Here is a 26388-nt window from a genome sequence, read left to right on the forward strand (position 1 = left end):
TGGCTAAAATGCATATCTGTCAAAAGCACTAAGATAAGGGGACAGTCTGCAGAGACTTAGATATAAGGTAATCACAGATGTAATAAGTGTATTAATATCGCAGTGTTTTTTATGCAAAACTGGGGAATGGGTAATTTCTTTTTAACAATAAAAATGTTCAAGTATACTGTCCCTTTAATAGTAATGGTCCACAAGGCAGAACATGCTGTGATATGAGATGTCATCACAGAAAATGCAACACGTCTGCAGAAAGAATAGGACACATGCAGGAATTGTTAGCGCTTTTGCTTTGCAGCGCTGCTCGACTTAAAAATTAATTTTATTTCAAAATGACCTGTAGAAAAATTTACTACCAAGAAGTCCCATTGCAGAAAAATTAAAAAATTAAAAATCTGCGTCTTGGGTATTGGTTGAAGTGAAAAAAACTATTTTTCAAAACTGTCAGACACCATCATGATGAATTGTCATGTTGTACTTTCACTTTGGCCATGTATATTTTGCTGCTATGAATGGCTCTTAAAGGGAAGTAAACAACTTGTAATTACAAATATTTCTGATATGTTGCTGTAGAATAACATTACCAGGGATTTCAGAGAATAATTTGCCCAAAGTACTGGATTATTTTAAGCAATTTTGTCTATCACTCCTTTTACACAGAAATAGAGCATCTGATTTTTCTTTATTTAGCAATGAAAACTATATATATATTTTGCATAAAAATAGCTTTCAGTGGATGACCGTTTCAGTAGCTATTTATTTACAGAATTAAGACATTACAAAATTACCAACAAAAAAACAAGCATTTTCTTCTATGTTAAGAACATTGGAATGTAAAATATTCATAACTACCTTTCGCAGTTGGTCTAATGCGTGTCGGTTTAGCGTGCAAGCAATAAATGTTAGTTTGTTTCTGAACAGCGGGCTCTATTGAAGTCTATGGGAAGAAGAAGTTAACGCAGCCGCAGTATCAAAAATTCTGAAGTTAGCATGCTTTTACTTTCAACTTGTAATACGCGCGATAACCCGCCCTCGATAAGTTTACCTCTAGCAAAGTTTACGTGCTAGCAGGAAAAAAATAGCGTGCCACTTGTAATCTGGAGCTCAGTTGACAACTCTTCTTACTGATTAGAACTGCTTTGAAATCAATAAAAAGAACACATTGATGTTGAACATTTTTATATTTATTTTGTGTTTGTTTCATGCATGCCTTCCTTAAGGGATATTAAACACTAAATACAATTTAAAAGCTTAGTAGTAATGAGTGCTGCTAGGGTGAAATCTAGATTTGCCTACATTGCAGTGTTGATGTATTTGAACATGGGCAGCTACTCTTCTTAAGATACCTATAATGAGACCTAGGTTCCAAAATGGCAGCACCTGTAATTAAAGTGAGTTGCATTTATTAGTATTGTTATTAATTGCATATGTGTGTTAGAAAAGTTTTGCATTTAATATCCCCTTAACAAGTGTTTTTAGTATGTGCTCATCCTTCCTGCCCTTCTGCCCACTTGTGCTGCTCCTCCAAATTGTCAAAACTATAGTCTTACTCTGTGTATGCACCACCGATGTGCTATTGCTCCTGTAAGCACTATATGCATGTATATGTCTGTTGTTTAGAGGAGAGAGGGAAGAGAGATGATTCAGAGCTCCCAGCTGTCCTATATTTTACAGGACAGTCTTCTTTTTTAAACTGCTGGAAATTAAACTAAATCTGTACATTTTCTTTCACATATGTCTAGATGTTATGACAGAGAAACTGAGAAATAGAGCCGTTCGAACCTTAACGCGTTTAGGAAAATACTTCCGTCAGCTTGACAGAAATGGCAGTGGATTTATAGGAAAAACTGAAGTTAAACAGGCTCTTAAAACATTTCACTTGGAAGTTTCTGAAAAGGTATATATACTTTAATATTTACAGTTTTTTTTAAATAATGTGATGCATTGATGTATAATTTATTGAATCGTGTGTAACAGATGACTGCATAAATCTTGAAAAATCAGTTCTGTTTTGAAGGTTGTTTTTAATTAACTGTATGTATGTATAGAGATAGACAGATATGCACTACTTTCTTTCAAAAAAAGAAATTTCTTTCCTATGGCATGGAGAGTCCACAACGTCATTCCAATTACTAGTGGGATATTCAACTCCTGGCCAGCAGAAGGAGGCAAAGAGCACCCCAGCAAAGCTGTTTAGTTTAACTTCCCTTACCCATAATCCCCAGTCATTCTCTTTGCCTCTGTCAAGGGAGGATGTGTGAAGATGGTGTCTGAAGATTTTAATCCTTTAATGGGTACTTTTCCCTGCAAGCAAGGATTCAGGCTATGCTGTGTCCATGTCAATCTCTTTAGTAAGAGTAATAGTGGCTTTTAGCAGTTAGAAGGCAGCGAGGTGGTTTTTGCTTTACTTCTAACATTGTTACCCCTGTTATAGAAAACCAGGGTTGGTTACTCTGTTTTTTCTGTTGACTACAGGTCCCTGTTAGAGATTTGCTGATTCTATCACACCTGGAGTTGGTGAAAACACACAAGACTTCTAACCGTAAGTCCCTGTATCCCTGCCCCCATGGCTAGTGGTCAACAAAATAAGGCATTAAGGGTGAGTGACTTTTATTATTTTTGCTGGGTACCCTTTAGTGAGGGTGGGCAAAGGATAATGGAGATATTTTAATCAGATATATACCTTCAAGTGAAATTTGTCAAATTCTGAGTTTTCATTCTCCCTCCTTGGAGCGGCGGTTCTCTCTTTACTAAAACTAATCAAAGACAACCGCACGCTTTATCCTTTTTGCTGACAGCCCTGATCCCTCTGGTACGGGGTTTATGTGACCCTTTTTTCCTCTTATTATTGAGGAGTTTGGATATTTTTTTTTTTAACTCCCAGGAAGGGGTTTTTATAGGAAAATATCTCTTTAATTTTTCCTTACATGTAAGAGCTTTTTCGGTGGATGAACTATGTCGCTGAAGCTCTTTTAACTGCCTTAGCTGGGACGTTTGATTTCTTAGAGCTGCCATTTTATCTCTTTTAAATCATGGAGATTGGTGTTCTTCGTAAGATTTCGGGGAATCTTAAGAGTTAGAAATGTAACCTTTTAGTATTGCCTCAGCTGTGTATGGCACGGACAATACTGCTGAATGCGCTTATTGTAACCTTAGCACCATTTTATCTGTCCTGACAGCTTACGCACTCTGTTAGTGCAAGAAAGAGGATTTTGGCGCCTTCGTCTCTCCCCTCAGTAGCGCTTTGTTTTAGCTGTAGATTTAAGGGGCAATAATGCGGACAGTATTAGACATTAAATATTTAATACATGTGCTGCTCGGTCCTCCACCGTTACTTATGAGACGGCGCCTCTTTTTCCTCAGAAAATTGGTCCATTTTTCTCTCAGCGTTTTTTCCTCTTTCTCGCTGCCGGTCGTTTAGTTTTCCTAATCTTTAAGTGTATTATGACTTAAACTTTGTCTGAGATCGTTATTAGACATGTCTCTCTTCACTGAGAGGAGGACTGAGTACTTTTAAACTTTTACATTTTTTTGTCCTCATTTATATTTCTTTCATGTAATTGGCAAGAGTCCATGAGCTAGTGACATATGGGATATACAATCCTACCAGGAGGGGCAAAGTTTCCCAAACCTCAAAATGCCTATAAATACACCCCTCACCACACCCACAATTCACTTTTTACAAACTTTGCCTCCTATGGAGGTGGTGAAGTAAGTTTGTGCTAAGATTTCTACGTTGATATGCGCTTCTCAGCATTGTTGAAGCCCGATTCCTCTCAGAGTACAGCGAATGTCAGAGGGACGTGAAGGGAGTATCACTTATTTGAATACGATGATTTCCCTAACGGGGGTCTATTTCATAGGTTCTCTGTTATTGGTCGTAGAGATTCATCTCCTACCTCCCTTTTCAGATCGACGATATACTCTCAATTTACTATTACCTCTATTGATAACTGTTTTAGTACTGGTTTGGCTATCTGCTATATGTGGATGGGTGTCTTTTGGTAAGTATGTTTTCATTACTTAAGACACTCTCAGCTATGGTTTGGCACTTTATGCATTTATATAAAGTTCTAAATATATGTATTATACTTATATTTGCCATGAGTCAGGTTCATGTATTTCCTTCTGCAGACTGTCAGTTTCATATTTGGGAATGTAAACATTTTTAAGAAATGTATTTCTTACCTGGGGTTTAGTCTTTTTTCAATTGACTACTTTTTGCAAATTGCGGGTATTAGGCCCGCAGGTGCGTCAAATGCTAAACTTTATTGCGTCATTCTTGGCGCGAAAACATTTTTTGGCGCGAAAAGGTACGTTTATGACGCAACTTCGTCATTTCCGGCGTCATACGTGACGCCGAGACCTTTCACACAGCGGCGTCATTAGTGACGCAAGTGTGTCATTTCCGGTCATTTTTGGCACCAAAAAAGAGTTTACGTTACGTTGTGCGTCATACTTGGCGCCAAACCTTTTTCATTATTTCAATACCCCTTGTTTGTTTGCCTCTTGCTTTTTGTTTTCAGAGGCCTATGCTATTGCATTTTTTCCCATTCCTGAAACTGTCATATAAGGAAATAGATAATTTTGCTTTATATGTTGTTTTTTCTCTTGCAAGATGTCCCAATCTGATCCTGTCTCAGAAGTTTCTGCTGGAACATTGCTGCCTGACATCGGTTCTACCAAAGCTAAGTGCATTTATTCTAAAATTGTAGAAATTATTCCACCGAATTTCATTTGTAACAGTTGCCATGATAAACTTTTACATGCTGATAGTGTTTCCATCAGTAATAGTACATTGCCAGTTGCAGTTCCTTCAACTTCTAATGTGCATGATATACCTGTAAATTTTAAAGAATTTGTTTCTGATTCTATTATGAAGGCTTTGTCTGCATTTCCACCTTCTAATAAACGTAAAAGGTCTTTTAAAACTTTTCATTTAGCTGATGAAATTTCAAATGACCAACAACATAATAACTCATCCTCTTCTGATGAGGATCTATCTTAAACAGAAGATCCTTCCTCAGGCATTGACACTGACAAATCTACTTATTTATTTAAAATAGAGTATATGCGTTCTTTATTAAAAGAAGTGTTAATTACTTTGGATATTGAGGTAACCAGTCCTATTGACGTTCAGTCTAATAAACGTTTAAATGCTGTGGTTTCCCCAGGGGTTTTTCCCATTCCTGAGGCTATTTCTGATATGATTTCTAGGGAGTGGAATAAGCCAGGTACTTCTTTTATTCCTTCTTCAAGGTTTAAAAAATGGTATCCTTTACCAGCAAAATCTATAGAGTTTTGTGAAAAAATCCCCAAAGTTGATGGGGCTATTTCTACTCTTGCTAAACGTACCACTATTCCTATGGAAGATAGCACTTCCTTTAAGGATCCTTTAGATAAGAAGCTTGAATCTTATCTAAGGAAAGCCTATTTATATTCAGGTCATCTTCTCAGACCTGCTATTTCTTTGGCTGATGTTGCGGCTGCATCGACTTTCTGGTTGGAAAATTTAGCGCAACACGAATTGGATTCTGACATATCTAGCGTTGTTCGCTTACTGCAACATGCTAATCATTTTATTTGTGATGCCATTTTTGATATTATCAAAATTGATGTTAGATCCATGTCTTTAGCTGTTTTAGTTAGAAGAGCTTTATGGCTTAAATCTCGGAATGCTGATATGACATCTAAATCTAGATTACTATCTCTTTCTTTCCAAAGTAATAATTTATTTGGTTCTCAGTTGGATTCTATTATTTCAACTATCACTGGGGGAAAAGGAGTTTTTTGGCCTCAGGATAAAAAACCTAAGGGTAAATCTGAGGCTTCTAACCGTTTTCGTTCCTTTCGTCAGAATAAGGAACAAAAACTCAATCCTTCCCCCAAGGAATCTGCTTCCAGTTGGAAGCCTTCCTCAAATTGGAATAAATCCAAGCCATTTAGGAAACCAAAGTCAGCCCCTAAATCCGCATGAAGGTGCGGCCCTAATTCCAGCTCAGCTGGTAGGGGACAGATTAAGGTTTTTCAAGGATTTTTGGATAAAATCTGTCCAAAATCATTGGATTCAGAGCATTGTCTCTCAAGGGTATCGATTAGTATTCAAAGTAAGACCTCCTGTGAGAAGATTTTTCCTCTCACGCATCCCTGTAAATCCAGTAAAAGCTCAGGCTTTTCTGAAGTGTGTTTCAGACCTGGAGTCTTCAGGGGTAATCATATGAGTTCCTCCTTAGGAACAAGGTTTGGGGTTTTATTCAAACCTATTCATTGTACCAAAGAAAGAAAATTTATTCAGACCAGTTCTGGATCTAAAAATTTTGAATCGTTATGTAAAGGTACCAACTTTCAAGATGGTAACTATAAGGACTATTCTGCCTTTTGTTCAGCGAGGACATTATATGTCCACAATAGACTTGCAGGATGCATACCTTCATATTCCGATTCATCCAAAACACTTTCAGTTTCTGAGATTCTCTTTTCTAGACAAGCATTACCAATTTGTTGCTCTTCCATTTGGCCTAGCAACAGCTCCAAGAATCTTTTCAAAGGTTCTGGGTGCCCTACTATCTGTAATCAGAGAACAGGGTATTGCGGTGTTTCCTTATTTGGACGATATCTTGGTACTAGCTCAGTCTTTACATACTGCAGAATCTCACACAAATCAACTAGTGTTGTTTCTTCGGAAACATGGTTGGAGGATCAATTTACCAAAAAGTTTCTTGATTCCTCAGACAAGGGTCACCTTTTTAGGCTTCCAGATAGATTCAGTGTCCATGACTCTGTCTCTAACAGACAAGAGACGTTTAAAATTGTTCACAGCATGCCGGCTCCTTCAGTCTCAGTCATTCCCTTCAGTGGCTATGTGCATGGAAGTTTTAGGTCTCATGACTGCAGCATCGGACGAGATCCCCTTTGCTCGTTTTCACATGAGACCTCTACAGCTTTGTATGCTGAATCAATGGTGCAGGGATTATACAAAGATATCACAATTAATATACTTGAATCCCAATGTTCGACACTCTCTGACATGGTGGATAGATCACCATCGTTTGGTTCAAGGGGCTTCTTTTGTTTGCCCAACCTGGACTGTGATCAAAACAGATGCGAGTCTTTCAGGTTGGGGAGCTGTTTGGGGATCTATGACAGCACAGGGGGTTTGGAAATCTCAAGAGGCGAGATTACCAATAAATATTTTAGAACTCTGTGCAATTCTCAGGGCTCTTCAGTTCTGGCCTCTGCTAAAGAGAGAACCGTTTATTTGTTTTCAGACAGACAATATCACAACTGTGGCTTATGTCAATCATCAGGGTGGGACTCACAGTCCCCAAGCTATGAAAGTAGTATCTCGGATACTTGCCTGGGCGGAATCCAGCTCCTGTCTAATCTCTGCGGTACATATCCCAGGTGTAGACAATTGGGAGGTGGATTATCTCAGCCGCCAGACTTTACATCCAGGGGAGTGGTCTCTCCATCCAGATGTGTTTTCTCAGATTGTTCAGATGTGGGGGCTTCCAGAGATAGATCTCATGGCCTCTCATCTAAACAAGAAACTTCCCAGATACCTGTCCAGGTCCAGGGATGTTCAGGCGGAAGCAGTGGATGCGCTGACACTTCCTTGGTGTTATCAACCTGCTTAAATCTTCCCGCCTCTAGTTCTCCTTCCAAGAGTGATCTCCAAAATCATCATGGAACAGTCTTTTGTGTTGCTGGTGGCTCCAGCATGGCCACACAGGTTTTGGTATGCGGATCTGGTTCGGATGTCCAGTTGCCCGCCTTGGCCACTTCCGTTACGGCTGGACCTACTATCTCAAGGTCCGTTTTTCCATCAGAATCTCAATTCATTAAATTTGAAGGTATGGAAATTGAACGCTTAGTTCTAAGTCATAGAGGTTTCTCTGACTCAGTGATTAATACTATGTTACAAGTTCGTAAATCTGTCTCTAGAAAGATTTATTATAGAATTTGGAAGACTTACATTTCATGGTGTTCTTCTCATAATTTCTCCTGGCGTTCTTTTAGAATTCCTAGAATTTTACAGTTCCTTCAGGATGGTTTGGATAAGGGTTTGTCTGCAAGTTCCTGGAAAGGACAAATGTCCGCTCTTTCTGTTTTATTTCACAGAAAGATTGCTATACTTCCTGATATTCACTGTTTTGTACAGGCTTTAGTTCGTATTAAGCCTGTCATTAAATCAATTTCTCCTCCTTGGAGTCTTAATTTGGTTCTGAAGGCTTTACAGGCTCCTCCATTTGAGCATATGCATTCTTTGGACATTAAACTACTTTCTTGGAAAGTGTTATTCCTTTTGGCTATCTCTTCTGCTAGAAGAGTTTCTGAGCTATCTGCTCTTTCTTGTGAGTCTCCTTTTCTGATTTTTCATCAGGATAAATCAGTTTTGCGGACTTCTTTTCAATTTTTACCTAAGGTTGTGAATTCTAACAACATTAGTAGAGAAATTGTTGTCCCTTCCTTGTGTCCTAATCCTAAGAATTCTTTGGAGAGATCCTTACATTCTTTGGATGTGGTAAGAGCTTTGAAATATTATGTGGAAGCTACTAAAGATTTCAGGAAGACTTCCAGTCTATTTGTTTTATTTTCTGGTCCTAGGAAAGGTCAGAAGGCTTCTGCTGTTTCCTTGGCTTTTTGGTTGAAACTTTTGATTCATCAAGCTTATTTGGAGTCGGGTCAGGCCCCGCCTCAGAGAATTACAGCTCATTCTACTAGATCAGTCTCCACTTCGTGGGCTTTTAAGAATGAAGCTTCAGTTGATCAGATTTGCAAAGCGGCGGCTTGGTCCTCTTTGCACACATTTACTAAATTCTACCGTTTTGATGTATTTGCTTCTTCGGAAGCAGTTTTTGGTAGAAAAGTTCTTCAGGCAGCTGTTTCAGTTTGATTCTTCTGCTTTTTGATTTAAGTTTTTTTCTTTCAAAAATGAAAATAAACTTATTTTTTTGGGTTGTGGATTATTTTTTTCAGCGAAATATGGCTGTTTTTATTTTTATTCCCTCCCTCTCTAGTGACTCTTGAGTGGAAGACTCCACATCTTGGGTATTGATATCCCATATGTCACTAGCTCATGGACTCTTGCCAATTACATGAATGAAAACATAATTTATGTAAGAACTTACCTGATAAATTCATTTCTTTCATATTGGCAAGAGTCCATGAGGCCCACCCTTTTTATGGTGGTTATGATTTTTTGTATAAAGCACAATTATTTCCAAATTTCCTTTGTTGATGCTTTCTACTCCTTTCTTTATCACCCCACTGCTTGGCTATTCGTTAAACTGAATTGTGGGTGTGGTGAGGGGTGTATATATAGGCATTTTGAGGTTTGGGAAACTTTGCCCCTCCTGGTAGGATTGTATATCCCATATGTCACTAGCTCATGGACTCTTGCCAATATGAAAGAAATGAATTTATCAGGTAAGTTCTTACATAAATTATGTTTTTATTTGCCTAATAAATACTGTTTGTCCTCTTTTATATTTATTTACCTTTTTGTGTAATAAAATTGTACAATGGGTATAAGGAAAGATACCATTCTCCTGTACTTTAATTATATTTACTGCCATCTGGTGGTAAGTTAATGTAAATGTTCAGTTACATTTTCAATACTTTCTGTGTATATTGTGCAGTTAATCTCTTTCATTTCCATCTAAAGAGGAGGAGAGTCCACGGCTTCATTCATTACTTGTGGGAAATAAGAACCTGGCCACCAGGAGGAGGCAAAGACACTCCAGCAAAGGCTTAAATACCTCCCCCACTTCCCTCATCCCCCAGTCATTCTTTACTTTCATCAAAGGAGGTTGGCAGAGAAGTGTCGAAACAAGAGGGTCAGTTCATGACGACAATAGACTTGAAGGATGCCTACCTTCATGTGCCAATCCACAGGGATCACTTCAGGTTCTTGAGATTTGCGTTTCTGGACCAACAGTTCTAATTTGTGGCCCTTTGCTTTGGTCTGGCGACGGCCTTGAAAATCTTTATGAAGGTTCTGGGGGCACTGCTTGCAGTAGCCAGGTCCAAAGGCATTGCTGTAGCCCCCTATCTGGACGATATCCTAGTCCAGGTGCCGTTGTTCAGTCTCGCAGAGGACCACTCGAGGGCCCTTCTGCTTTTGCTCTAATCTCACTGTTGGAAGATAAACTCAGGAAAGAGCTCCCTGATTCCCAGCAACAGGGTGGAGTTCCTGGGGACGATAATAGATTCTATACCCATGAAAATATTTCTCACAGATCAGCGACACAGGAAAATTGCGTCCCCCTGTCTTGCCCTTCAGTCCTACTCCAGTCCCTCTGTGGCTCAGAGTATGGAGGTTATCGGGCTCATGGTATCCAGCATCGATGTCATTACATTCGCCAGGTTCCATCTCAGACCTCTTCAGTTGTGCATGTTGAGACAGTGGAACAGCGATCATGCAGATCTATCTCAACAGATTTCTCTCGAAGATCGGATTAGCGAATCCCTTTCTTGGTGTATCTGTTCGGAACAACTGTCCCAAGGGAACATCCTTCCTGAGACCGTCCTGGGAGATTGTGACCACGGACACATGTCTGACAGGATGGGGAGCTGTTTGGGGTGCCAGGATGGCACATGGAAGATGGTCTTGAGAGGAGTCTCTCCTCCCATTCAATATTCTCGAACTTCGAGCGATCTACAATGCTCTGAAGGTGTGGCCTCTTCTGGGGTCGTTCAGCTTCATCAGATTCAAGACAGACAACATTACCTCAGTGGCTTACATCAACCATCGGGGGGGACGAGTAGCTCCCTAGTGATGAAGGAGGTTTCTCGGATATTGAAATGAGTCCCACAACTTCTCGCTGTCAGCAATTCACATTCCGGGTGTAGACAACTGGGAAGCAGATTTTCTCAGCAGGCAGTCCTTCTATCCGGGGGAATGGTCTCTCCTTCCCAGGTGTTTGCGGAGATTTGTCACGAGTGGGGGACTCCGGTGATAGATCTCATGAGGTCCAGACTCGATTGCAAGCTACCCAGATACGGGTCAAGGTCCAGGGATCCCCAGGCGGAGCTGACAGATGCCTTGGCAGTACCTTGGAGGTTAAACCTAGTGTACATTTTTTCACCGTTGCCCCTTCTACCTCGTGTAGTGGCCCGCATCAAGCAGGAGCAAGCTTCGGCTATTCTGATTGCTCTGTCGTGGCCGCGAAGGACGTGGTTTGCAGATCTGATGGGGATGTCATCGTCTCCTTCATGGAGGTTACCCTGTCGCAGGGGTCTGCTGGTACAGGGTCCTTTTCATCATCAAAACCTAGATTCCCTGAGGCTGACTGTGTGGAGATTGAACGCTTAGTCTTGGCCAAGAGAGGGTTCTCTGAGAGAGTGATTGATACTCTCGTTCAGGCCAGGAAGCCGATCACTCGTCGCATCTATCATAAGGTGTGGAAGACTTACTTGTCCTGGTGTGAGAAACATGGACATCCTTGGCATAAGGTTAAGGTAATCCAGGATTTTGTCCTTTCTCCAGGATGGACTGGGGAAAGGGGCTCGCAGCTAGTTCCTTGAAGGGACAGATTTCGGCATTTTCTGTTCTGTTACACAAGAGGCTCGCTGAGCTTCCTTATATACAGTCTTTTGTTCAGGCTTTATCTAGAATCAGGCCTGTTTTTAGACAATCCGCTCCGCCTTGGAGCTTAAACTTGGTTCTGAAGGTGTTGCGGAGGGTTCCGTTTGAACCTTTGCACTCTGTTAACATTAAGATTCTTTCTTGGAAGGTTCTCTTTCTGTTAGCTATTGCATCGGCATACAGAGTATTTGAGTTGGCGGCCTTGCAATATGGTGTTTTACACTGATAAGGCTGTTCTTCGCACTGGTTTGGGATTCCTTCCCAAGGTTTTGTCTAACCGTAACAACCGTAACATCAATCAGTAAATCATTGTTCCTTCTTTGTGTCTTAACCTCTCTTTTCCTAAAGAGAGGTTACTTTATAATTTGGATGTGGTTTGAGCTTTGAAGTTTTATCTTCAGGCTACGCAGGATTTCAGACAAACTACATCTCTTTTTGTGGTGTATTCAGGGAAGCGCAGGGGGCAGAGAGCCTCTGCAACTTCTTTGTCCTTTTGGTTGAGGAGCATGATTCGCTTAGCCTACGAGACAGTGGGACATAAGCCATTGGACTAGAGCTGTGGCTTCTTCATGGGCCTTTAAGTATGAGGCCTCTATAGAGCAGATTTGTAAGGCGGCTACCTGGTCCTCCTTACATACCTTTACAAAATTTTACAAGTTTGATGTTTTTACTTCAGTGGAAGCAGGTTTTGGGAGAAAGGTTTTGCAGGCTGTTGTGCCCTCCCGTTTTCATTCAGTGTCCTCTAGAGCTTGGGTATTTTTTTACTAAAAGTAATGAATGAAGCCGTGGGCTCTCCTCCCCTTTAGATGGAAAATATAAATTATGCTTGCCTGATAATTTAATTTCCATCATGGGGAGGAGAGTCCACGGCTCCCGCCCGTTGCTCCGGTGGACGAAAACACATGAAGTCGCGCTAGCCCGCCACATGTTAAATATGATTGCGCTCAAGCGAACATTTACTTCATGCACATAGCCGAGAAATACCCTATATCACTAATACCCTATATCACTTGTGCGCTATAGTTACTGCGCCACTCATAACCTAGATCTTAACAATTTTTTTATATTTTAAAGTTCTTTTTTTTCTGTTAAGGAGGCAGTACCCTATTTTCTCTAATTCCCTCACTTAGACTTAAAGGGACAGTCTACACCAGAATTTTTATTGTTTTAAAAGATAGATAATCCCTTTATTACCCATTCCCTAGTTTTGCATAACCAACACAGTTATATTAATACACTTTTTACCTCTGTGATTACCTTGTATCTAAGCCTCTGCAAATTGCCCCCTTATTTCAGTACTTTTGACAGACTTGCATTTTAACCAATCAGTGCTGACTCCTAGGTAACTTCATGTGTGTGAGCAGTGTTATATATATATATATATATATAGATAGATAGATAGATAGATAGATAGATAGATAGATAGATATAGATATATAGATAGATAGATATATATAGATATATATATATACATATATGACACACATGAACTAACACCCTCTAGTGGTAAAAAAAAACTGTCAAAATACATTCAGATAAGAGGCTGCCTTTAAGGTCTAAGAAATAAGCATATAAACCTCCTAGGTTTAGCTTTCAACTAAGAATACCAAAAGAACAAAGCAAAATTGGTGATAAAAGTAAATTGGAAGTTGTTTAAAATGATATGCCCTATCTGAATCATGACAGTTTATTTTGGACGTGACTGTCCCTTTTTGTCTTACATTGTACCAATATTTGTGTGTTCCCCTGAGGGCGTTATACCTTTCTGTGCCAGTTATACTGTATTTAAGTGCTGTTATCTAAGTTTAGATACTTGCATCTCCTTACTATTTTAAATCATTATGGAGCAAACTTGTGCAGATAGAGTCTTAGGACAAAATACTGATCTCTTAGACAGGGGATCTACTTACAATTTAACCCCTTCGCGTTTGGTATGTAAGGAAGTGTTGGTTTGTAGAGTGAGTCAGCTTTGTAACCAATGTGCTGTGTTTGTGTCTATTGCTAAAAAGTATCCTGCAGCATTGCATTTGCAGCAGAGTACTTTGGTATCCACCAGGGTTATTTCCTGGCCTGCCTCCTATCTTAATACAGTACATTCCAGTTAAATGCAAGCGCATGCAAAAGGGCAAAAGAGAACTCTTTGCAGGTTCCGGGTTCATCTGGGGCATCTTTAAGGAGTGACCTGTGTAGGTACCTGTACCCTCTAGGAGTACAATAAAAAAAAAAAAAAATACTCTTCTGACAAAGTAGCAGAATATATGTCCTTTAATTTCAAACCGTCCTGGCTCCTGATGTGGTTTCTGAGCTAATTTGCAAGGAATAGAACAACTGTGATGTGCACACATACCATCATTTAACTTCTGTGAAGTATGTTGGTGATTAAAGATGCTTTGTAAGAAATTAGTAGTGTTGGAAGTGATAAACAAGTTTCAGGAAATAATAGAGAAACTAAATATTTCTTCCTTAATTTTTTTTTTTTTTGGTTAGATGCACAAATATCTATAATGCTTCAACAATATAACTATGTATAGTAGATATACAAGCATACCTTTAAGTCTTGTCCTACAATTAAAAATATGAAGAATATGTACACTTTAATAAATGACTGTATGCACTTTAAACCAGTAAACACTTTATAGAATAAAGAACACTGTCACTTTAAATTATAATGATTAGATAGCACACACCTGTATTAGGTAGTACTAAGTATATATATATTTGTGATATGTACACTGTTTTAATTGCTCGGCTTGAGAAAGGGTTCTCCCCATAACGTTGCCTATCTCTTTTTGCTTGGAATAAATTCAATGCAATTAAAAACCAAACAAAAAAACTTGGCTTGAGAAAGGGCTCTGCCTGAAATTTTGCCCCTGTCTGTTTGCTTGGAATGAATTCACAAAAATGAATTGGAGTGTTTTAGCCGTTTCTTCATATACATACACACACACATATATATATATATATATATATATATATATATATATATATATATACTTACATACATACATACATACATACACACACACACACACACACACACACACACACACACATATATATATATATATATATATATATATAAATATACTTACATACATACATACAGCACTCGTAATCTAGCCCTATCTGGGGAAAATTGTAAAACATAATAAAATACCCTCTTTTAACAACACAAATGTAGAAATAAAAGCTAAATTACAAGTGGATCGCTAATTTATTGTGCGCCCATAACCAGCCATTACAAGTGGCTCGCGGTACAAATTAACGTTCAAACAATTAACCAGAGATCAGACCTCTGGTTAATTTTTTTAAATGTCCCTCAATTGCCCCCAAAATAACTTGTGACGTCCCTTTTTGAAAGAAAACATTTTAGCATTTTTTTAACTGCATTAGGCAGTTTTTAGGGGTTAAAGTGTGCGGGGTGTTAAAAAAACAAGCAAAAAAAAAACACTGAAAAGTGCCTTTACGTACTGGCCTATGGGGAACTGTGTGTTCTCTATTAATATATATGTAAATACTTATATACATATATATTTATGTGTTAATATATGTATATACACATATAAACGTATATATGTACAGTATATATTCATATGCATATATATTTAAATCTGCTGCCCACTGTGGCACGATTTAACCCTCTCTGCACTAGGTTCTCTTGTTGTGTCTGACGGCATGAGAACGAGGCTCCCATTGGAGCCTATGGAAGTGCTCTCTTGTGAGCACAATGCTTCCGTGCAATGCGAACGAGAGGTCGTGATCGCATTGCACCTAACTTGTAACACCAGCGCACATTTGCGTGCTCTGGTATTACTAAGTGGAACGCAAATATTGGCTTCAACAAGCGATATTTTGCACTCCACTTGTAATCAGCCCCAAAATATGTAAATCAACAACTATGTTATAAAAATATCATGTAGAGTACTTTTAAAACTTTTTTTTTTTACAATTATAAATTAGTAACATATTTTCCCCTCAATTTTTAAATATGTGCTAGGGGTCATAGACATTTCTTAATGTGTATTTTACTTTTTTGTAGGTTTTTGATTCCTTGTGGCTTACGTTGGATCAAACAAATGAAGGAAAAGTGGATTATGGAGAATTTATTCATGCCTTAATAGGAGAGATGAACGAGTATAGAAAATCGTTTGTGAGAAAAGTAAATATTTTTATTTATAGTTTGTCGTCTAATATACCAAACATTATTGATAATGTACAGAGAAACTCTATGAATTATATATTTAAAAAGCTAACATAAATGTAATATAGTTAATAGCTATACAGTATATGTAGCTTCTCAACTTCTTATACACATACAGTCTTTGAGTGACTTACAACTTCATAGTTGTTCTACACTATTCTATAGTGAGGTTTTAAATAATTAAGTGTTAGATCACATTGAGATTCTATAGGTTATGGTGGTTTTCAGTTCTGCATTGTAACTTAACCTAAAAATGTTGTAAAGTGCTATAGAAAGCTATAAAATCAGATTTCTTTCAGAAGATGAGGAGAGTCTATAGATGTCCATAACATGTGGGATATATTTTCCCGGCACCAGGTGGAGGTCAAGAACCCTCACAAGACCTTTTAATCCCTCCCACCTCCACTCCCTCTCCGGTTAGTTCTTGGCCTCCAAGGTGAGAGGTTGTCTCCCTGGTTTTGAGTTAGAATAAACTTTACATCTAGTCTCAGGACATGGCAGCACATTCTATTCACTCACCTTGTCTTTGCAAGGCCGCTGGCAGTTCTGCTCTTTTACCATCTAATTGACAAACCTCTGACTCTACGGAGTCCAGTTCTGAGGTGGAAATCTCCTCAGAAGATCCTAAAACGGTAAATGAGCCAAATTCAGATTTAGAGTGGATCATATTTGTTTCCTTTTACAGTAAGTTCTGAGCACTTTAGAAATGTCAGACTAGACTACAGAAACTCCAAAACCTGTAAATGAGTTAAATCAGGTTTTCAAAGCTCCGCCAAAAGCTCCTAAGACTTTTGAAGCTCCAGACTTGGTTACAGACTATATTGCAAAAGAATGGAAGAGACCACGCATTCATTATACTCAAGAGAATGTATCCTCTTTCAGAAAAGAATCTGACAGCCTGGGAATTAGTTCCTAAGCTTGATTGAGCTATTTCCACCCTAAACAAACACACCACTATTCGTATGGAGGATAATTACTCATTTAATGGACCGCAAATCTGAGTCTTTGCTGAGAAAATTATTTTCTCAATCAGCTCTTCAGCTTAGACCAGTAGTGGCAATCACCTGTGTGGGAGCTGTACATCCTTTTGGTGTGATTCTCTTTCTCAGTTGCTTACTGAATAGTCATCCAAGAATGTAAGTAACTGCATTAAGGTCCTTATAAGAAAATATAAGGATACTAATTGTTTTTGATCCTTTCGTTCTGTAAGAGACTAGAAGTCCTCTTCCAATCAGAAGTGTCACTCCTTTAAACCTTCCTGGAAGTCAGGATATATTGTATAAGCACAAACAGACCAAGAAGACTAACTCCAGTCAGAAATCTGCATAGGTAGGTAGGAGGCAGATTGATTCGGTTTCAGAAGGCCTGGTACAGATCAGTTCAGGATCCAGGATTCTCAACATCATATCCCACGGTTACCGCATAGGCTTTCGCACTAGGCCTATCTGGGAACGTTTTCATTTGTCTCAGGTTCCAAAGGATCCTCTAAAGGCAGCTGCTGTTATGCAATGTGTTCGGGATTTAGAGAATTTGGGAGTAATCCTACTTGTGTCAGCCTCTCAACAGGGAAACGGTCCACACAATTTTGCCCCTGGTTCAAGAGGGTAAATTTATGACAACCATAAATTTGAGGGATGCATATCTAAACATAGTAATTCACAAAAAAACATTTCAGTTTCTAATATTTGCTTTTCTTAGCAAGCATTGCCAGTTTCTGGCTCTACCTTTTGGTTTAGCCACAGCCCCTTTCATCTTCACAAAAGTTCTAGGGGCTCTGTTATCCTCTATCAGAACATGGGGAATCTCTATTGCTCCTTATTTGGATGACATTTTGATACAAGCCCAGACTCTTTCTCTGGTATCTCCTCATACCCAGAAGGTGATTTCCTTCCTTCAGAATCATGGATGGAACATCAATGTTTCCAAGAGTTCTTTATCCCCATCTACAAAGGTAGTCTTTCTGGGAGTGATAATGGACTTGTTTATCAGAGAGACTCGCAAGGACAAACTTCAGAAGGCCTGTCGTTCTCTACAGATGACTCATTCCCCATCTGTAGAACAGTACATGGAAGTAGTGGGTCTTATGATAGCAGCGTCAGACGCAGTACCTTTTGCTCATTTTCATCTTTGTCCCCTTTAGTTATCTATGCTTCTACAGTGGTCAAAGGATTGTTTTCATCTCAAGCAGCAAATAGAGCTTAGTTTGTCAGTCAAACGGCCTCATGGTGGAGGGACAGCCCTTATTTTACCCTTGGAGCCTTAATACTTCGGCCTATCTGGACTGTGATCACTACAGATGCAAGCCTAAAGGGTTGCGGCGCTGTTTGGGAGTTTTGTAGGGTGCAGGGAGTGCAGTCTCCTCAGGAGGCATGGTTACCTATTAACATCCTAGAATTTAATGCGATCCTTCAGGCTCTTCATTTTTGGTCCCTTTTCAGACTGAAAAAAGATTAATTTGTATTCAGTCAGACAACGTCACGGTTGTGGGGTACATCAATCATCAGGGATGCATCTGTGATGCAATTGTTAACATTATCAGGATTAATGCCAAGAACATGGCTCTAGTCTTGACTAGAAGGGCATTGTAGCTGAAATCTTAGTCAGCTGACATGGTTTCTAAGACCAAGCTTTAAAACTCTTCCCCTTCATGGTAAAATATTGTTTGGTTCTAGTCTAGATGCTATTATCTCTATTATTGGAAGTAAAGGAGTTTTTCTCCCTTAGGACAAGAAATCCAAGGGAATGGCGGGACTCCTTATCGTTTTTGTACCTTTCATCAGTCCAGGAACCAAAAATCCTTTAATTCTCAAAAGAATGATTCTTCCAAAATCCCCTGGAAGTCTAAGCATAAAAGTGCAGCCCCCGATTAAGAAATTCTTCTGGTAGGGGCAGATTACACTTTTTTCAGAAGGCCTGGGTTTAGTCCGTTCGAGATCCCTTCGGTATTGAATATTGTTCCCCAGGCTTACAGAATATGATTCAGATCAAGGCCTCCCAGAGAAAGGTTTCTTCTGTCCCACATTCCAAAGAACCCTGTTAAGGCTCAAGCCTTTTTTCAATGTATTTGAACTTTATGTGAGTGATTAGTCTTTTTCCATTGGAGGAACAAGGCCACGGTTTTTATTCCAATCTTTTATTTAATTGTTCCCATAAAAAGAGGTTACAATCAGGCCTATTCTGGATCTAAAGACCTTGAACAAGTTTCTCAGAGTTCAGACCTTCAAAATGTAAACCATCAGAATTATGCTTTCTCTTGTTCCACAGGGACAGTTCATTTCTACAATAAACTTGAAGCATGCCTTCCTTCATATCCCAATTTACAAAGAGCATTTTCAGTCCCTCAGATTTGCTTATCTGGACAAACATTTTCGTTTTGTCTTGGCTACTGTTCACAGAATTTTCATAAAGGTTCCGGGAACCCTGTTATCTGTAATCAGAGCTTATGGTATAAAGGTGGCTTCATACTGGCACAATATCTTGGTTCAGGTTTCATCTTTACCTTTCATATACCAACAATCTACTGTTGTTTCTTTAAAATTACGGTTGAAGAATTAATTTTCCAAAGAGCTCTCTGTCTCCTCAGACCAATGAATTCTTTTCTGGGAGTAATCATAGACTCAGTTTCTATGAACTTTTCCTTAACAGATCGAAGGAAAATAAAGTTACAGTCAACTTGTTCAAAGCTTCAATCATCTCCTAATCGTACAATAGCTCTCTGTATGGAAATGCTAGATCTGATGAGTGTGGCATCAGATGACATTCCGTTTGTTCGTTTTCACATGAGACCTCTTCAACTTTGCATGTTGAGTCAATAATGCAAGATTACAATCGGCTCTTTTAAAAGATTCTATTGGATCTTACAACAAGACATTCTCTTTTGTGGTTAATAAATCACCAATTTCCTTGAGGATCTCCTTTCTTGCGGAGAATAATCACAACACATGCAAGTATTTCAGGTTTAGGTGCAGTGTGGGGGTCCAGTAGAGCACAAGGAGTTTGCTTACCTCAGGAGGTGAGGCTACCAATAAATATGTTAGAGCTCCATGTGATCTTCTGGAGCTGACACCCTCTGTTTGCAATCATCAAGGAGGAACTCACAGTTTTCTTGCGATGAAGGAGGTATCTCAAATTCTCAAATGGGCAGAGAATATTTGATTGAACAACCAATCCCTTCATCCAGGGGAATGGTCTCTTCACTTAGATGTCTTCAACTAGATTGTCAAGAGGTGGAGACCTGTTGGTTTCTTGTTTAAACAACAAGCTTCCCAAATAGTTTGTAAGTGCCAAGTATTCTCAGGCAGAGTTAGTAGATGCACTAGCAACTCCTTGGTCCTTTCGTCTGGCTTACATATTTTCTCCAACTTTTCTACTTCCAAGAGTGATAGCTCAAATAATGCAAGATCTATTGTCTATAAATCTGATAGCTCCAGCTTGGTCTCGCAGAACTTGATTATTGGACTTAGTACAAATGCCCATCTCTCCTCTGTGGTCTCTTCCTCTTCGTCACAATCTCCTATTTCATGTTCCATTTTATCATCAAGATCTCGAATCTCTCAACTTGATGGCTTTGAGATTGAACGCTTAAAGTGAATGTCAATTTTGATGCTAAAGTGCCCGGTTTTTAAACATTTGATTAAAAACAGGGGCACTTTAATTCATCAAAATTTACATTTCACTCCTGTTGAGAAAAAAAACTTACCTTTCTCCAACATAGGTGTGTCCGGTCCACGGCGTCATCCTTACTTGTGGGATATTCTCTTCCCCAACAGGAAATGGCAAAGAGCCCAGCAAAGCTGGTCACATGATCCCTCCTAGGCTCCGCCTTCCCCAGTCATTCTCTTTGCCGTTGTACAGGCAACATCTCCACGGAGATGGCTTAGAGTTTTTTGGTGTTTAAATGTAGTTTTTATTCTTCAATCAAGAGTTTGTTATTTTAAAATAGTGCTGGTATGTACTATTTACTCTGAAACAGAAAAGAGATGAAGATTTCTGTTTGTAAGAGGAAAATGATTTTAGCAACCGTTACTAAAATCGATGGCTGTTTCCACACAGGACTGTTGAGAGGAATTAACTTCAGTTGGGGGAAACAGTGAGCAGACTTTTGCTGCTTGAGGTATGACACATTTCTAACAAGACTAGGTAATGCTGGAAGCTGTCATTTTCCCTATGGGATCCGGTAAGCCATTTTTATTACATAAGAATAAAGGGCTTCACAAGGGCTTTTAAGACTGGTAGACATTTTCTGGGACTAAAACGATTGATATATAAGCATTTTTAATACTTCATAGCTTTGAGGAATTATTTTATTCTTGGGAATTATGTAAAATAACCGGCAGGCACTGTATTGGACACCTTTTTCTCTAGGGGCTTTCCCTAATCATAGGCAGAGCCTCATTTTCGCGCCTCTATTGCGCAGTTGTTTTTGGGAAGCAAGACATGCAGATGCATGTGTGAAGAGCTCAGATACATAGAAAAAGCTTTCTGAAGGCGTCATTTGGTATCGTATTCCCCTTTGGGCTTGGTTGGGTCTCAGCAAAGCAGATACCAGGGACTGTATAGGGGTTAAATATAAAAACGGCTCCGGTTCCGTTATTTTAAGAGTTAAAGCTTTCAAATTTGGTGTGCAATACTTTTAAGGCTTTAAGACACTGTGGTGAAATTTTGGTGAATTTTGAACAATTCCTTCATACTTTTTCACATTTGCAGTAATAAAGTGTGTTCAGTTTAAAATTTAAAGTGACAGTAACGGTTTTATTTTAAAACGTTTTTTTTGTACTTTGTTATCAAGTTTATGCCTGTTTAACATGTCTGAACTATCAGATAGACTGTGTTCTGTATGTGGGGAAGCCAAGGTTCCTTCTCATTTAAATAGATGTGATTTATGTGACACAAAATTTAGAGAAAATGATGCCCAAGATGATTCCTCAAGTGAGGGGAGTAAGCATGGTACTGCATCATCCCCTCCTTCGTCTACGCCAGTCTTGCCCACACAGGAGGCCCCTAGTACATCTAGTGCGCCAATACTCCTTACTATGCAACAATTAACGGCTGTAATGGATAATTCTATCAAAAACATTTTAGCCAAAATGCCCACTTATCAGCGAAAGCGCGACTGCTCTGTTTTAGAAAATACTGAAGAGCATGAGGACGCTGATGATATTGGTTCTGAAGTGCCCCTACACCAGTCTGAGGGGGCCAGGGAGGTTTTGTCTGAGGGAGAAATTTCAGATTCAGGGAAAATTTCTCAACAAGCTGAACCTGATGTGATTACATTCAAATTTAAATTGGAACATCTCCGCGCTCTGCTTAAGGAGGTGTTATCTACTCTGGATGATTGTGAGAATTTGGTCATTCCAGAGAAATTATGTAAGATGGACAAGTTCCTAGAGGTCCCGGGGCCCCCCGAAGCTTTTCCTATACCCAAGCGGGTGGCGGACATTGTAAACAAAGAATGGGAAAGGCCCGGCATACCTTTCGTCCCTCCCCCTATATTTAAGAAATTGTTTCCTATGGTCGACCCCAGAAAGGACTTATGGCATACAGTCCCCAAGGTCGAGGGGGCGGTTTCTACTCTAAACAAACGCACCACTATCCCCATAGAAGATAGTTGTGCTTTCAAAGATCCTATGGATAAAAAATTAGAGGGTTTGCTTAAAAAGATGTTTGTTCAGCAAGGTTACCTTCTACAACCAATTTCATGCATTGTTCCTGTCACTACAGCAGCGTGTTTCTGGTTCGATGAACTAGAAAAGGCGCTCAATAAAGATTCTTCTTATGAGGAGATTTTGGACAGAATTCATGCTCTCAAATTGGCTAATTCTTTTACCTTAGACGCCACTTTGCAATTGGCTAGATTAGCGGCGAAAAATTCTGGGTTTGCTATTGTGGCACGCAGAGCGCTTTGGCTAAAATCTTGGTCAGCGGATGCGTCTTCCAAGAACAAATTGCTTAACATTCCTTTCAAGGGGAAAACGCTGTTTGGCCCTGACTTGAAAGAGATTATTTCTGATATCACTGGGGGCAAGGGCCACGCCCTTCCTCAGGATAGGTCTTTCAAGGCTAAAAATAAACCAAATTTTCGTCCCTTTCGCAGAAACGGACCAGCCCCAAGTGCTACATCCTCTAAGCAAGAGGGTAATACTTCTCAAGCCAAGCCAGCCTGGAGGCCAATGCAAGGCTGGAACAAAGGTAAGCAGGCCAAGAAACCTGCCACTGCTACCAAGACAGCATGAGATGTTGGCCCCCGATCCAGGACCGGATCTGGTGGGGGGCAGACTCTCTCTCTTCGCTCAGGCTTGGGCAAGAGATGTTCTGGATCCTTGGGCGCTGGAAATAGTCTCCCAAGGTTATCTTCTGGAATTCAAGGGGCTTCCCCCAAGGGGGAGGTTCCACAGGTCTCAATTGTCTTCAGACCACATAAAAAAACAGGCATTCTTACATTGTGTAGAAGACCTGTTAAAAATGGGAGTGATTCATCCTGTTCCATTAGGAGAACAAGGGATGGGGTTCTACTCCAATCTGTTCATAGTTCCCAAAAAAGAGGGAACATTCAGACCAATCTTAGATCTCAAGATCCTAAACAAGTTTCTCAAGGTTCCATCGTTCAAAATGGAAACCATTCGAACAATTCTTCCTTCCATCCAGGAAGGTCAATTCATGACCACGGTGGATTTAAAGGATGCGTATCTACATATTCCTATCCACAAGGAACATCATCGGTTCCTAAGGTTCGCCTTTCTGGACAAGCATTACCAGTTTGTGGCACTTCCATTCGGATTAGCCACTGCTCCAAGAATTTTCACAAAGGTACTGGGGTCCCTTCTAGCGGTGCTACGACCAAGGGGCATTGCAGTAGTACCTTACTTGGACGACATTCTGATTCAAGCGTCGTCCCTTCCACAAGCAAAGGCTCATACGGACATTGTCCTGGCCTTTCTCAGATCTCACGGGTGGAAAGTGAACGTAGAAAAAAAGTTCTCTATCTCCGTCAACAAGAGTTCCCTTCTTGGGAACAATAATAGACTCCTTAGAAATGAGGATTTTTCTGACAGAGGCCAGAAAATCAAAACTTCTAAACTCTTGTCAAGTACTTCATTCTGTTCCTCTTCCTTCCATAGCGCAGTGCATGGAAGTAATAGGTTTGATGGTCGCAGCAATGGACATAGTTCCTTTTGCGCGAATTCATCTGAGACCATTACAACTGTGCATGCTCAGTCAGTGGAATCGGGATTATACAGACTTGTCTCCGACGATACAAGTAGATCAGAGGACCAGAGATTCACTCCGTTGGTGGCTGTCCCTGGACAACCTGTCACAGGGGATGAGCTTCCGCAGACCAGAGTGGGTCATTGTCACGACCGACGCCAGTCTGTTGGGCTGGGGCGCGGTCTGGGGACTCCTGAAAGCTCAGGGTCTTTGGTCTCGGGAAGAATCTCTTCTCCCGATAAATATTCTGGAACTGAGAGCGATATTCAATGCTCTCAAGGCTTGGCCTCAGCTAGCAAAGGCCAAATTCATACGGTTTCAATCGGACAACATGACGACTGTTGCGTATATCAACCATCAAGGGGGAACAAGGAGTTCCCTGGCGATGGAAGAAGTGACCAAAATCATTCTATGGGCGGAGACTCACTCCTGCCACTTGTCTGCAATCCACATCCCAGGAGTGGAAAATTGGGAAGCGGATTTTCTGAGTCGTCAGACATTTCATCCGGGGGAGTGGGAACTCCATCCGGAAATCTTTGCCCAAATTATTCAGTTGTGGGGCATTCCAGACATGGATCTGATGGCCTCTCGTCAGAACTTCAAGGTTCCTTGCTACGGGTCCAGATCCAGGGATCCCAAGGCGACTCTAGTAGATGCACTAGTAGCACCTTGGACCTTCAAACTAGCTTATGTATTCCCACCGTTTCCTCTCATCCCCAGGCTGGTAGCCAGGATCAATCAGGAGAGGGCATCGGTGATCTTGATAGCTCCTGCGTGGCCACGCAGGACTTGGTATGCAGACCTGGTGAATATGTCATCGGCTCCACCATGGAAGCTACCTTTGAGACGGGACCTTCTTGTTCAAGGTCCGTTCGAACATCCGAATCTGGTTTCACTCCATCTGACTGCTTGGAGATTGAACGCTTGATTTTATCAAAGCGAGGGTTCTCGGATTCTGTCATTGATACTCTTGTTCAGGCCAGAAAGCCTGTAACTAGAAAAATCTACCATAAAATATGGAAAAAATATATCTGTTGGTGTGAATCTAAAGGATTCCCTTGGGACAAGATAAAAATTCCTAAGATTCTATCCTTTCTTCAAGAAGGTTTGGAGAAAGGATTATCTGCAAGTTCTTTGAAGGGACAGATTTCTGCTTTGTCTGTGTTACTTCACAAAAAGCTGGCAGCTGTGCCAGATGTTCAAGCTTTTGTTCAGGCTCTGGTTAGAATCAAGCCTGTTTACAAACCTTTGACTCCTCCTTGGAGTCTCAATTTAGTTCTTTCAGTTCTTCAGGGGGTTCCGTTTGAACCCTTACATTCCGTTGATATTAAGTTATTATCTTGGAAAGTTTTGTTTTTGGTTGCAATTTCTTCTGCTAGAAGAGTCTCAGAGTTATCTGCTCTGCAGTGTTCTCCTCCTTATCTGGTGTTCCATGCAGATAAGGTGGTTTTGCGTACTAAACCTGGTTTTCTTCCGAAAGTTGTTTCTAACAAAAACATTAACCAGGAGATAGTCGTGCCTTCTTTGTGTCCGAATCCAGTTTCAAAGAAGGAACGTTTGTTGCACAATTTGGATGTAGTTCGTGCCCTAAAATTCTATTTAGATGCTACAAAGGATTTTAGACAAACATCTTCCTTGTTTGTTGTTTATTCTGGTAAAAGGAGAGGTCAAAAAGCAACTTCTACCTCTCTCTCTTTTTGGCTTAAAAGCATCATCAGATTGGCTTACGAGACTGCCGGACGGCAGCCTCCTGAAAGAATCACTGCTCATTCCACTAGGGCCGTGGCTTCCACATGGGCCTTCAAGAACGAGGCTTCTGTTGATCAGATATGTAAGGCAGCGACTTGGTCTTCACTGCACACTTTTACTAAATTTTACAAATTTGATACTTTTGCTTCTTCTGAGGCTATTTTTGGGAGAAAGGTTTTGCAAGCCGTGGTGCCTTCCATCTAGGTGACCTGATTTGCTCCCTCCCTTCATCCGTGTCCTAAAGCTTTGGTATTGGTTCCCACAAGTAAGGATGACGCCGTGGACCGGACACACCTATGTTGGAGAAAACAGAATTTATGTTTACCTGATAAATTACTTTCTCCAACGGTGTGTCCGGTCCACGGCCCGCCCTGGTTTTTTAATCAGGTCTGATAATTTATTTTCTTTAACTACAGTCACCACGGTATCATATGATTTCTCCTATGCAAATATTCCTCCTTTACGTCGGTCGAATGACTGGGGAAGGCGGAGCCTAGGAGGGATCATGTGACCAGCTTTGCTGGGCTCTTTGCCATTTCCTGTTGGGGAAGAGAATATCCCACAAGTAAGGATGACGCCGTGGACCGGACACACCGTTGGAGAAAGTAATTTATCAGGTAAACATAAATTCTGTTTTTAATCTTCA

General features: G+C 40.2%; 1 protein-coding gene across 1 annotated transcript in view; it reads left to right on the plus strand.

Moving 5' to 3' along the window:
- The window catches only part of CAPS2 (calcyphosine 2), a 314122-nt gene that overhangs the window by 255558 nt on the left and 32176 nt on the right, over positions 1 to 26388 (plus strand). Inside the window, exons 15-16 of the mRNA XM_053716776.1 lie at positions 1740 to 1894; positions 15627 to 15746. Of these exons, the coding sequence (XP_053572751.1) occupies positions 1740 to 1894; positions 15627 to 15746 (275 nt within the window). The remainder of the gene's footprint in view (positions 1 to 1739; positions 1895 to 15626; positions 15747 to 26388) is intronic.

This window comes from Bombina bombina, chromosome 6 (assembly GCF_027579735.1).
Source record: "Bombina bombina isolate aBomBom1 chromosome 6, aBomBom1.pri, whole genome shotgun sequence".
In the NCBI taxonomy this organism is placed as follows: Eukaryota; Metazoa; Chordata; class Amphibia; order Anura; family Bombinatoridae; genus Bombina; species Bombina bombina.